The sequence below is a fragment of the Excalfactoria chinensis genome, chromosome 15 (genome assembly GCF_039878825.1).
Source record: "Excalfactoria chinensis isolate bCotChi1 chromosome 15, bCotChi1.hap2, whole genome shotgun sequence".
Classification (NCBI taxonomy): Eukaryota; Metazoa; Chordata; class Aves; order Galliformes; family Phasianidae; genus Excalfactoria; species Excalfactoria chinensis.
In genome coordinates, this window is record NC_092839.1 from 12444618 (window position 1) to 12458226 (window position 13609).

The 13609-nt window shown below is 48.3% G+C and overlaps 1 protein-coding gene and 1 long non-coding RNA gene across 7 annotated transcripts in view; one reads left to right on the plus strand and one right to left on the minus strand.

The window, feature by feature from the left end:
* Positions 1-2252, plus strand: part of NFATC2 (nuclear factor of activated T cells 2) — a 75988-nt gene extending 73736 nt beyond the window's left edge. For 4 of the 6 annotated variants that reach the window (XM_072350307.1, XM_072350306.1, XM_072350303.1 and 1 more), the window contains one exon: positions 2113-2252. In XM_072350307.1, the coding sequence (XP_072206408.1) occupies positions 2113-2168 (56 nt within the window). In that variant the 3' untranslated portion in view covers positions 2169-2252. Of the gene's footprint in view, positions 1-138; positions 253-2112 lie in introns of those variants that run through there. The other 2 variants (XM_072350304.1, XM_072350305.1) reach the window with 2 other exon arrangements.
* Positions 2253-6499: 4247 nt separating this feature from the next.
* Positions 6500-10944, minus strand: LOC140259211 (uncharacterized). The gene is made up of 4 exons (XR_011905368.1): positions 10889-10944; positions 8472-8666; positions 7439-7654; positions 6500-6629 (listed from the first exon to the last, which is right to left on the minus strand). It is a non-coding gene; the product is annotated as an uncharacterized lncRNA (long non-coding RNA).
* Between the last annotated feature and the right edge of the window lie 2665 nt (positions 10945-13609).

The window sequence follows — 13609 nt, forward strand, 5'->3', positions numbered from 1 at the left end:
TGAGAGACATTTTAACCATGCTACTGAAAAGAGATCTAGGGGATCTCAGAATAGAAAGCTCAGTGCATGATCTCAGCTTCCTCTGAAGTGTAGATACAACAGTTTGCTCATTTTGTTTGCCCTGCTTTTGAAATGCAGATCACTGAATTACACCTTAGTCTGGATCCATGTGCTCCCAAAATCTGAAGATGGGTGATGCCACCAGACTGTGTGGTATTGACTCCAAGCAGACTTGGGATCCATCTCTCCAAGCATGCATGCTGTCATCAGATAGGGGCTCTGGTTGTAAATCAGGACTGGATTGCTGGATTTACACAGCCTTCTCTTGGAGCTCCAGTGTTGCCCAGCTACAACCGGCCTGTTGCAACTGGAGCTCTTTTGAGATTGCTGCCCCTCTATAACCTCAACCCACAAAACCTGCTGCTAACCTCCAGTGCAGCACACAGGAGGGAAAGTGAAGCCTGCAGGCTGTGTAAGCCCATCACTGCACTGTCCCAGCTGCCTGGGTCTGTGAGCTGGACCGCACTCAGTGGGCTCGTGGTTTGCTGCTGCTGCTTTCACTTCACCCCATGCTCAGGCTGAGAAGCAGAACCAAAAAGGGACACCACAGAAGGCTTAGCAAGCCCCTCTTAATTACCTGCTCCTTCATCTAATACTTAACCCTTCTTAGACCAAGGTGACTGTTGCCTCTGACGTTTCCATTAGTCATGGCTGTATTAGAAGAAGGGAAACTTGCACAGCATGCTTGGTACGCTGGCATGTCAATAAATAGATCGCCCTGCAGTCTCAGCCCACTCTTTTTTAGAAAGGAAATGACCCTGTGAGATGGGTGCCCACTTCTTTTACCTCACTGCTATTTTTAGCCGAGACGCTGAAAAATTTCCATTGAAGACCTGCTCCTCTCATTTCCTGGGTAGAGCAAACAGGAAGCTCTTCGGAGTGAGCCGCAGGAGGGCTCGGCCTGAAAGTAGACCAACCTCACCTCCCTCTGGTTGCTTGATTGCACTGCAGCGCACCGAGCACTGCCGGGATGTGCCTCGTGTGCGCGGGTGCAGCCACGGGCTGGAGCAGAAAGCTGTGCAGCAGGAGGGCGCAGGCTGGCAGCCACCTGTTGTTGGTAGGTGTGCTCTGCAGCAGGCACCCATCGAGCTGAAATCAGGCATTTCCTGGCTGGAATGAGAAAGAAGAGCTGAAATCCAGGCTGTTCACGGGGGGATTTTTGAGCACAGAGGGTGGAAAGTGCCTTCCTTGTGTCGCAGCATGCAGCAGAGACCAGGGCAGCTCTTAGTCCGTGAGGAGTACAGGCAACCACGGCAGATATCTGTACAGCAACAACATGGAGCCTCACTTTAAGCAGATATTTTCTTTTTTTCTGGGATAAGATCCATTGCTTATAGAGAGGTTTCAAACTAATAGTCATACCTCTTAAAAACTATTGCACGAGCTCTCCCAGAGGTAGTAGGAGGCTGGGCGCAATATTATGACTGTGATAAATTGCCACTTTTCGTAAACATTTCTTGTTTATTGATGGAATTGTGAAGTCTTACAGCTGCACACCTGTCAGCCAGGCCTGGGTGAGGAGTTGCTTTGCTTTGAATCAGTCTGTGCCTTAGCTTTGAAATAACAATGGGGAAGAAATGTCAGCAGGTGAATTGCAGCCTCTGTCTTTTCAGCACTTCCTGCTTGATTTCCTCCAAGTCAGGCCCTTCTCCATTCAGGATATTCTTGTTTCATCCTAGTGAAAAATGATGAAATGTTGAGATACAGCTTGATTTCAGTTTGCCCAGGCGGAGGAGCTGTCTGTGAAAGAGGAGAAGAGCTGTGTTATGTAGGGGGTGCAGTGTGTGCCAGGGACATGGAACAGGTTGTCAGTTGTGTTTTCATGGCACTCGAAGCATGCCAAGCCAGCTCAGCCCCCTCTCTCCTCTCCTTCCCTCTTGCTCACCAAAAGTGCTTGGTGTGGATTATTCGGCCAACATTTTTTTCTAGTTTTAATCAAAAAGTGACACTAAGAGCAGATAGAGGATGTTCTGAATTCATGGCAGACTGCTTTTACTGCTTGTGACTTTGGAAGTGCTCTTAACGTCTCTTCCTCTTGCTTTTATTTCACAGTTAACGAAATTATCAGGAAGGAATTTTCTGGACTCCCTGCCAGAAATCAGACATAGAAGAAGATCTGTGAGACAGCTTCGACCAAATCCTTCCATAACTGACCTCTTAGATCCTTCCAGTGCCCCTGCAACCTCCTGCTTCCTTAACTGTTCATCTCAAGGCACCAGTTCAATGCAAGGAACAATGTATTGGCATCAAGCTGACAGCCTTGACTAAGCAACTCACCACCTCTCTCTGTAAACATCGAAAAGGGCACCCTTCCTTTCGTCCAAAGATCGCATTGTTCTCATGTAACTGAGCATCTGTCTGAGGAAACACTTCAAGCCTGCTGCAAAAATCTAGCTACGTATCGATGCATCTATCTCAGTAGTAAGGGAGAAGTAAGATGGCACTCCTGGACGCCACACAAAGCAAGGGAGGTTATATATTAGTCTCTATTTGGGTGGGGTGGGAAGCGAGGGAAGAAAGAGTAATATATTGTGTGAAAGGGCAGCAGCACTTGCAGCTCACTAACAATGACTTGCCTTCCAGGTCGCAAAGCCCTTCTGAAAAATTTTGTTGTAGGAAACCGAGGCAGCTCAAGCTTATTCTGCCTGGACCCATTCCGGGAGCAGACGCTGTGATCAGTATTTCGAGCAGTAGACTTCAACCCAATCTCGGAGTTCTCTCCATTTTTTCTTGTCAGAATGGACAGGGATTTGATGGAGAAGGATGCTCACAGAGAGCCAGTGGAAAGAGCAGTTCAGCAGCTGTTACACCTATCTGAAGGTAAATGAAACCCACGTAAACAGATGAATGCAAAGGAGTCACAGTAAACACAAAGATTTCATGACCCACCCTCACTTAGGCAGTGTGTCAGCGCATCTTACATATTTTCTCTCTAATGAATTGCTGCTGTTTCTTCTCACATAGAACCCGCTGTTGACTGGTACCTTGTCTCATGTAGCAGCTGTAATGTTTAACCACACGAGCTGCACAGGGAAATAATTGCATATCACAGAAGCTGTATGTTCCAGAAAAAGTATATGCTCACTTATAGATGCTTTGTCTCTTTAGCACTGCAAAGCTACCAGCAGCTTCGGGAGAGGTTAAAATTCCATGTGAGTTAGCATGTTATGTTTTGCTTTGTGTGTTTGAATGTAATGTACTGACAAATGCTTATCATGGTAAGAGCTGCCTGCAGCCATACAGCCAGCAAGTTTGTAATGTCTCAGTGCATCTCTGTTTCCCCAGTGGGATGAAAGGACACCTGGAGTGGCTGATCTCTGCAGTAAGAGGCTGCTGCATTGTGGGCAGCAGTGGTTTTGTGAATGAGGAAAGCTGTACTGTTAGGGCTCTGAGCCTGAGCTCTTTGTAGAAAACACAGCAGTCCTGCCCTGTGCTCAGCTGCTTCCCAGCAGAGTTCAGCAGTGTGCCCACGTGCTCACAGCAGCCACTGGGTTGTGTGAATATTGAAGACCAGCAGAGCAGCTGCCTGGTTTGCTCCCCCGTACTGCAAGGAAGATGCTTGCACCAATCCCACAGGCTGCAGGAATAGAACTGAGGCTGCAGTGCCTTCTGCATAGCTCAGTGACTGACAGCACTTACACTGCACAGCAGGTTCACACGCCTCAGAGGAGCCACTTAGTGTCGTATTGCTGCAATCTGCCACCCATTGTGTATTTTTATTGCACTTCTATGGATTTTTCATTTTGAACACTTTCTAATGCCAACAGTTGCCTGACAGAAATTCTTTACTGCAGCCGAGCAAAAGAAGAGCCCAAATGGGTCTCTTGGCTTGGAAGTACCAGAAGTGGCCATCTAGCCCTCAGCAGGAGCCACGCAGGCTGACCCCGAGCCCTGCAGGGTTCCTGAGCAGGATGTGTCCTTACCTGAGCATGAACCGGGAGGTTGGTTGCTCTGGGGTGTTCTTTTGGGCAGTTTGCTTTGGAGAGCAGGAGGGTGTTTTTTATATGTACATTTAATATATGCTACAAGTGCTTTATTCATGCTTTCACTAGCTGTATTTCCTCCTCATTTTTAAAGGCATAGATACTAATCTGGATGTGTGTTAGTGTAGGGGCACGTACACGTCTATCTATATACTATAACCACGTAAGTGTAGATGGTTATATATATATGTATACACATCTGTGCTTCTCTCTGAACACACACACCAGTCCTACAGCTGGCTGCAGCCACACAGACCTGCTGCCACACGGAGCCAGCTGCTGGAGCGAGGGTTCGTATCGTGTACATAATACAGACTACATTGTAGTGGTTTTATTTACAGCTACGTCAGGTCAGGCTGTGCTACTCTCACCTGCTTTTACGTCAACTGTTAGTTGCATAGAACAGCTTTAACCACTTCATATTTATTTCCGGAGAGGAGCATCCTCAGACGTAGCGTCGTACGTCGCTGCCTCTCTTTCAAAAGAAAACAGATATGTTACAGATATATAGCTAGGCTGAAGAACTTCAGAATATGCAGTACTAAATTATTTCCTGTTCTCGCTGAGCAGTGTTCCTCCAGTATTAATCTTTGTGGCGTAACACACCTCCCTCCTTTTCTGTACAAGCATTAGATTAACCTCAGAAGAGTTAATGCCATTCCGTGAGCAATTTGTTCTCACTTTATCTGGAAGATAGCCATATTTGCACATGAGGAAATTCTGTCTTTCCTCAGTTATCTGAATGTTTCACCACAGTGCCTTCCTGCCATTGTACCAAAGGCCTCCTTGTGTGCAGGGTGAACAACTCTAATGCATTTTCCATCAAAGTTATACCATGCGAAGTACGTGGGGCTCATTGGAACTCAGAGTTCATCTCTTTCTTTTTTTCTGTGTGTGTGTGCATTTTTTTACTTCATTTTTTCCATCCGAGCTTTGGCTGCAAGTACAGGATGAGCTTCTATAAACGTCTGCATCAAATATATGAATGCGTAAAATAAAACCATCGTTCACGATGTGTAAACAGTCTGAGAGCGGAATGGGAGTGGACAGATACCAGGGAGATGTTTCTGTGTCAGTTATGAGTGTTGGAAGCACAGTTTGCCAGGAGAGGAATTGCTCGTGAAGATGCAATGAAGTACAAAGTCCCGTTTTTGTTTTTCTCCATGAGAATAAGCAAAGTGGAAGATCTGAGCTGCGATGGGATGAAGGAGTCTAATGTACGTGTTTTTATTGGGAGAAAGAATGTAGAAGAGCCATGGGTTTTGCACTTGCTTTATTTGTATCCATGTAAATATGTATCACTTCCATTCTTCCTGTACGGATACGGCATTTTCTGAATGTAGGATATTTCCCAAAACAGCACTATGTTATTCTCTATTGTATAAAATGCTGCTGCTTGATAACGTATCTAAAACAGTTCTCAAATTAGCTAGCATGTTTTTAAAGTGTATTTTGTAAACCGTATCTTTACCAAACAAAGCATCTGTGCTTTTGGTCTGGCCAAATATGCAACGCCTGTTGGAGTAAGGATGGTATTTATAAAGGATGGATCTTTGGTTTTTGATTTTCTATGCAATTGTTGTGGAATTGTTATTGCCCCCAAAGTCGTATTGGATCCATTTTCCACAGACTTCAAAGACAGCTTTAAACACTTCCAAAGCATCTTTCTAAATATTTCAATCTTTTTGTCCCCGTGTTTCTTTCCAAATTGGTTTTTAATAGGGAACAATTATCTGCCAGATGGGGTTCAAGAAAATGGCTCTCATCTGATTTTCAGATCTTGAATTGATTCTCATCCTCATAAAGTTTACGCCCCGTGCAATCACCTGCTGTCCCCGTTCACCTGCAGTTCTCCTGGTTACTCACATAAGCTGCAGATTTCCCAGAACCGGACTGTTTTCCTCACTGTTTACATCACACTGATTTCATACGTGTGCAAGTGAGGCATCGCACGGCGCCCGCTGCGACACACGGGAAGTTGTCGTCCTTTATTCATCTCAGTTCAGAACGCGTAATCCACCTTTCTGGATGTTGGCATCTGTCCTTCACGTCTGCTGCTTTTATCAGAGCAGCAGGTGACAGCCAGTAAGAATCAATTTAACAGCCCGTCAGTATCTCACCCCTCTGGTCTGTTTAAGATTTGTTGCACCATTTTCCTTGTTCCTGGTGTACAGAAATAAACAAATTGGGACCAAACCAACATTGCAGTGCAAATTGGAAGTGAAGATGCTGACATTCTAATAGATCAAATGAGTGGTCACCTGGGGAACAAGTTCCTGTTTCTTTCCAATCACTCTCTTAAAATAGCCAAATGGGGCAGAAAGTTCTAGAACAGCTGAGTCACCAATTGAATAACGTTCCGTGCCATCCCCAGCTGTTCCCCCATCCTCCACAGCTGCAAGGACTGAAGTGCTGCCGTTGTAGTTCCAGCCCAGTACACAGCAGCGTGGTGAGAGCTGGGGATGCACACAGGGGTCCTGCTGTGGCCTGGCTGGGACCTGTGTGTGAGTGCAAGATGACAGTGTGTTCCCCTGGCTCAGGTCGCCCAGGTCTCCTTGCTGACACTCTCTGTGTCCAGACAAAGCCCTGTTAGCAGAAATACACACAAGTAAGCAATCATCTCTCAGATCATTCTAGCAGATGTCTTTTTAATCAAACTGTTCAAAGTCCTAACTTTAAGAACTGAAAAAGAGCTCATACCATTTACATTCCTACAACAACATGGTTAACCTCCAATGTAATTTTTTTTTGCTATCGTCTGTAAAATATTTTTATATATTGCCTGTACTGTGGTAGTTTAGCAATAAATGAGAGGATATCATCTGCTGCATGAGCGTTTGGTGTATTCTTAAACACCTTTCTCTCCGTCGACAAACAGATACCAAGGGGGTGAGTGCCCCACACGTGTCCCCATCCCCCCAGAACACAGTGATGTGCATAAGGCTCTCAGAGCACACAAAGCATCCTTGGAAATGCAATGCCCGGCCTCCCTTTGAATTGAGACCCCATTCTGTTTCTGTAGATGAGTTTGATTTGTACAACAGTACCTCAATGAACTTCTTCATCTGCTGTTATTGTCCGCTTTCCCTCATGTCATTCCCCACCCCTCACCGCCACCCCAGCAAAAAGCAGCAGAGTGCCCACCAACAGGCACTCTGCAGGGCTTCCCTCATTACAGCATTCATTCATAGCAACAAGTAAATGTCCTTCCCCAGCACTATATGGGTTTTGGAGACAGGGATGTGCTCTCTTTAGTTTTTCTGCATCTAAATCTTCATTCTGTATTTCTCTACTGGAGACACTCTAATGCATTTCATACTACTGGAAGGATGCCCAGAGCCCATTATGCCTCAGTAAGAGTCAAGTTTATACAGCATACAATTAAAGACACTTACCTTAACAAAATCAATATTATCCTTTGCATTTAAAAACAGATTTCAGACCATATTTGATGCATTTGTTGGACATGGAGCAAGCACGCTGCCTCGCTTATTCACAGAAGCCTCAGAGAAAGAGCCATGTGGAAGTTCTTAACTCGCAGTGCCCCATTCAAAGGCTGGGAAGCTCATAAAGCAGAAAGGCTTCGCCAGCAAAGAAGCTGCTGCTGCTGACTGGGGGAGAACATTTTATGATGAGCAAATATACAGCACACAGGATTTTAGCTTTATTCAGCAACAGGAAAATTTAAGTAACTTAACCTGGAAATTCCACAGCTAAGTGCTGAGGGCTTGAGCACCTGAGCTGATACTCTGGCTTTAATTTATATCTTGGGTCCAAATGAAAAGACTGCAATAGTACCCCACATTTTTAGCTTTAACCGGAAATTTCCTGGATTCTGTAGACTTCACTCATTCTTTTATGCCCCTTCAGCACAGCCAGCTTTTTTCTTGTGGTAGCAGCAAAGGAGACCTACTCACATTTCTAATGAACATCTGGGTTTTGTATGAGGACTCGCTTGTTCGCGTGCTCAATTGTGTAAATATCTGATTTACAAGTTCTTTCTTAATACAGATGTAATTTACTCAATTTTAGAAGCTGCCCTTCAGCTTCATGCCAGATCCTTTTCTAACAGCACCTCCACTGTCTCCCTCAGGCGGCCGCTCAGAAGCGATTCGCAGCCACCCCCACCTGTCCTGCCCCATCCCAGCTCAGCCAGGCAGCACACAGCAGTGCCTGGAGCAGTGCCTGCCTGCCTCAAAGATGCACAGACACCGATCTGTTTGTGCACTGCAGCCTCATGGCCACAACTCCCAGAGCCTACCGTGGCTTTTGAGTGGAGCAGACCCAGAGGCCCAAGCTTAGTGACATGAGGCTCACAGCATGTCGGTATCTTGAGAAAAGCTAAAGGCAGGGCAAAAGGAGGGGATCCTTTCGGCATTTTGGCACTTGGTGATACTGAGCTCCCCACTGTGACCCTTCCCCAGGTACCTGGTGGTGATGGAAGCTGCTGAGACGACGAGTCCAGAGGGTTTCTGTCCACCTCGGTAAACGTATCATAGTCACTCTCTGTAACATGGCTGGGAGCTGTGTGGCCACGAGGCTGCTGGGGTCGGCATGGAGGAACGCTGAGATCTGAGGCTGGCAGCTGTTTAATTTCTTGGCTTTCATGTCTGGATTCGCTGACTGGAAGAGAAGGGACACAGAGCCTTTTCCTTTCTCAGTTACAGTGGCCGCCGTGCAGCTCAGATTGGCATTAGCAGCAAAGTGCCTTCCCTGTTGTTTTTCGGTTTCCCAATTCTAAAACAGTTCTATAAATCAGGATCCTCACTGGCCACCTATACATGGCATTGCAATAAAACACTTTGGCTTCACTTACCTTTAAAAAGGCCACGTAGAATAAGACATAAATGGGAGGAATAGACACGACTGAGCCGTGCCCACATACCTTACATTTTCTACTCTTCCTTACAGGAAGGGGATCGTTAACACCGTGCCTCACAACGGCTCTGCTCCCTCTGCGCGGCGGGCTGGGGCCGAAGCACAGTCCGTACCAAAGTGGCTCTTCAGGTGCTTCCTTCTCCTGATCGAGCAGAGTGCGGCCGGCACGGCGGCTGTGCGCGGAGCGGAGCCCCGCTGCCACCTGCAGGGCAGCCCCTACAGCGCACCGCTCCGCTCCCGTGGCCCCGCCGCGGCTCACGGCCTCCTTCCCAGCTCTCGCAATGCCAAGAGCAGAAGGGCGTCATGGCTGTGCCCTCTATCGTACACGGAAAGCCGTGGGTTTTGTCCCCCACGCAACTCGGGCAGCCCCGAACCGCTCGGCTCCCTGCTAAGAAAACAGAGGACTGAGCTCTGCTGCTGTGCTCTGTGCAGCCAGTAATGAGTGGGTGATGCCTCTCCAATTATAAAACAGGAATTAAGAGCTGCAGCAGCTCTTTATTAAATCGGTGTTAGCACAGCTGCTGTGGCAGTGGGTGGCATCCCAGCTTTCCCAGCACTGCATGCTCCCGTGCAGCCCCATTTCACAGATGGGTAAACCATACTGGGAGCAGCCAGCAGCCTCAGCCGAGCACTGCTGAACACCAGCATAGGAAGGACAGACTCAGACAATGGCCACTCTGCTGTCCTGTCACTGTCAACCCTTGTAAAAAGTCAGACCCCTCCTTTTAAGCATTAGAGCATTTTAGCATTAGCCGCAGTGAGGTCTTGCTGGAAGCTCCCCTTCTGCAGGCTGAACATCCCCAGCTCTCTCAACCTGCCTCCATGGCATGGGAGCTCCAGCCCTCCAAGCACCCCCATGCCCTCATCTGGCCCCACTCCGGCAGCCTCACATCTCTCTGTGCTGGGACCAACACCTGGATGCAGTGCTCCAGATGGGACCAAGTGAGGGCAGAGCTAAAGGGGACGATCCCTCCCTGCCCACTGCCAGCCCCCTGCTGATGCAGCCCAGCGTTCTGTCGGCATTCTGGGTGCAAACACACAGACTCACAAAATTACGGTAGGCTGCAACTATCCCGTACTGAGGAACAGTCCCAGAGGAAGACTGAGGGCTGGCAAATGTGGGCTGGCTCTGGGCACCTGAAAGGTGAGCAGCTGCCGTGCTGCCGGCCCCTACAATGGTCTGGCACAGAAACCACCATTCACACTGACGTTGCTGTTGGCACCGGGTGCCTGGTGCAGAGAAGGAGAAACACAACCCTGTTATTCTGCTGTCCTTTGTTTCTGATTTACAGCTCCCTCTAAAGTAAAAGTGAGAGGTATTCACTTGTGGTAGAAAGTGGGATTTCAGGACTGGCCAAAATACCTCCTCCTACGTTTGCTGCAAAGGCAGCAAATTCCACATTTATTTCCTCTTCAATAGGTACAAAATTTGCACGCTAATAAAGACAGCATGGGGAAGTTGTTAGGAGCAGATATTCAAGGTCTGTTTTCCACTCTGTGATAATGTGGTCTTGTCAATGTTCAGCCCCAGATCTCACTCTTTAAGGGCTGAAGGTCCTCTCCCAGCACGCTAACATTATACCTGCTGCTGCTCACTGCTGCTTTGGGGGTTTCTTCTACCAGATTCTGTTCTGCAGGATTAAAGCAATCTGAATGGAAGCATGAGCTCAGAACAGAGGATGCTTTGCAGCCCCTGATTTGGATTCTATAGCATAAACCAAATTTCCAAGGGAGCAACAGTACTCTATCAAAGCAGGACTCTGACAAGCACGGTAATAAGCAACATACATGAAGGAGTAAACCTGCGTGAGCAGACAGAGGTCCCTGTACAGACCTGCTAATTCTAATCCAGCTCATTTCCTTCAGCCTTGTTACAATCTGAAAGATTAATGCAGTGGAAGGGCAATACAGGAGTACAACAACAAAGGGATCAGCACAGATATGTAAGGAAGAGTAAAGGTGCTCACCTGTCTCAAAGATCTCAGCTCAGAGGAAAGATTCCACAAGGGAAGGATCTCCAAACAATGACCCTTCCCCACTGCAGTCAGCCATTAAATGAGGTCTAAGGCAGGTGCTGCCAGGCTCCACCCCAAAGCTGAATTACCTCCACCTGTGCTCCCAGGGCTGACCGGCTCCTTTCCCCAGGTGCTCAATCAGTGCTGGAGTTAAAACTTGTATGAATTACAGGGGCATATTTATTAATTTAATCGAATTCTGCTTCCACACACCTCACACCATCCCTTGGTTCCTGCTTTCCTTTGCATTTACCCTTTACAACAGCACAGAGGTTTCATCCCACAGCTGCAGACCCAGACAACCTTACATTTGTCACTCATGGGCTGAGGTTGGCTCTGCTCCACCTGACGAGCTGGGAGCCCTCAGCTGAGCTGTGCCTACATGGAGCAGCTTACAGCCATTTCTTCTTGCTCATCTCTGCGTAGCTCTGAGTGCCCATGTCTGGAGCAGTGGCACTGATGGGCCCTAGCAGAGCAACTCAGCGCTGCTCTCAGCAGCACCGCAGTGTGCACAGAGCTGCAGATAGCATTGGGGCAGCATCCCACAGCAGCTTTGTTCTGCTGTAGAAAGAGAAAAGGGGGGGGGAGGAAGGAGAGGAGATTCATCCCATGAAGCGTTTTCCTTGGTTGCTGAGAGACATCTGACTCTAAATCTCCCTAATGAATAAACACAGTGCACTTAATTTTGTTTATGAAAACAGACTGATAGTGATGGTGAAAAGGATGAGTCAGTGCCCTGACTGCAGGGGTGTGCTGCAGCTGGAGACACTCACTGAAAAGCAATGCCTCGGAAACCAGAACTCTCCTCTTGGTGCCAAGAGATGCAGTTCCCCTCTAACATAAACCACCAGGGTGCGGGGAGAGGGCTGAGGCACACTCATGGCCAGGCAGTGGGCTGTTGAGCAAGCACTGAGCACTGCCATTGCTATGAAGAAGCTGAGAATCTGTGAATGAGTGGGGTATGATGTGGTGCTGCACCCACCCGCTGCATGGCCTGGGCCAGGCTGGCAGGGCTGGGCGGTGCTGGAACAGGACATTGGTGGGAAGGTTCAGTACCTGCTGCCACACCACCAGCATCCACCTCTGATGTCACAGGCCAACATCACGAAATAGGACTGTTTCCTTTAGCGCTATCTCTGGCAGCAGTTGCACAGTCTGTACTCACTTAAGTCCCCACAGGCATTGCCCCCAGAGGTGGGGGGAGCCGATGCCCACTGGGGGCCCTGAGTTGTGTGTCACCCTGCCACCACGCCAAGGGCCGGGCTGCTGGATCTTCATCTCATCCTCAGCACATTCCTGGCACTTCATAAATAACATTGGCCCTTCCTTCACATTGTGGGCCTTTTTGTTTTGGTTCCTCAGGTTTACTGATGTAAATCTGCCATATTTGCATGAGGCCATGCCGTGGTGATGAATGATGCTGAATAAGGACCCTCTCAGCCAATTTTCACTTGTACAGAGTTTCATTGTGTGGAGGAGGGTTAACACACAGGGCTCTGTTCAATCAGAAGGAGGTAAACAGAAGTTCAGCACTTTTCCTTCTTTCCAGAATTAAAAAAAAAAAAAAAAAGCCCATTTTCAGAAGGCCAAACATGGAGGAGGGAAAGAAACTTCAACACAAATCTACCGTTGCTCATCTCCCATTGGTGCTGGGTGAGATGCACAGCCAACATAGCAGCATGGTGGGGAAGGCAGAGGGATGGCAGTGTGTGCAGACATGGGGCTGCTCCGGCAGGGTGAGCAGGTCCCTCCCTGCCACGCAGGGACACACGGCTGTGCAGCACTGAGGAGTGCAGCAAAGGCTCACAGGGCTCTCAAGGCCTAACACTGGTTGCCTGGACCCCTTGGGGCTGTTCTTAGTGAATAGGTGCAGCTTGCCGTCTTCCTCACCCAGCCGTGCCCAGCCATTTCCCCATGTTAGGAGGAAGCTGTGGTTGCAGAGGGCTGCCAGTTCAGTGCCTTTCAGCAGCAGGAGCTGCACAGTCAGCTGGCAGTTCTACCACAGGTGCCACACATACAGTGAGCCTTCGTACACCAAGGATGGTGAGCAGCAGCAGAAGGGCCCCAGCAGACACAGCCATCACAAGTCCAGCTGTCATACACTGAAAATATTGCCTGAAAACTCCAGGAATTTCTCATCCATAATTCCCCCCAAGATGCAGATGGTTGAATCACAGATGGGTCCTTTCTGAGTTCTGTTAAAGCCTCCGATTAAACACACACACAACCATGTCCTTCGTGGCAGACACACAGAGGCATTACTGCAGGGAAATAACGGCCGGTAACAATTTTCCCACAAGATCCATTTAAGTGCCCCAAAGTACTTGTAATTCAAGGGGAAAAAAAGCTCTATTAGAAACTAGTTCTGTGGTACTGAACTTGGCTCACAGCAGCCCCCTGAAAACAAGAATAAAAGCCCAAGCGCTGTACATTAGTTGGCTTTTCACCAGCTGAGTCTTGATTGAAAATCAGATGCAGATGTGGACAGAAAAAAGCAGCAGTTTCAGCTCTCCCAGCAGCCACTCGTTGTTGGCACATCTCAGCAGAGTATTGGTGCAAACCGGGACCGCCCGGACCGCCCCGCAGCCCCCGTGCGGCCATCCCGTCCCCGTCGGGACGAACAGCGCTTTTCCGCAGCACGGAACAAGACCAAAGGGCTCAGATGGGAAAGCT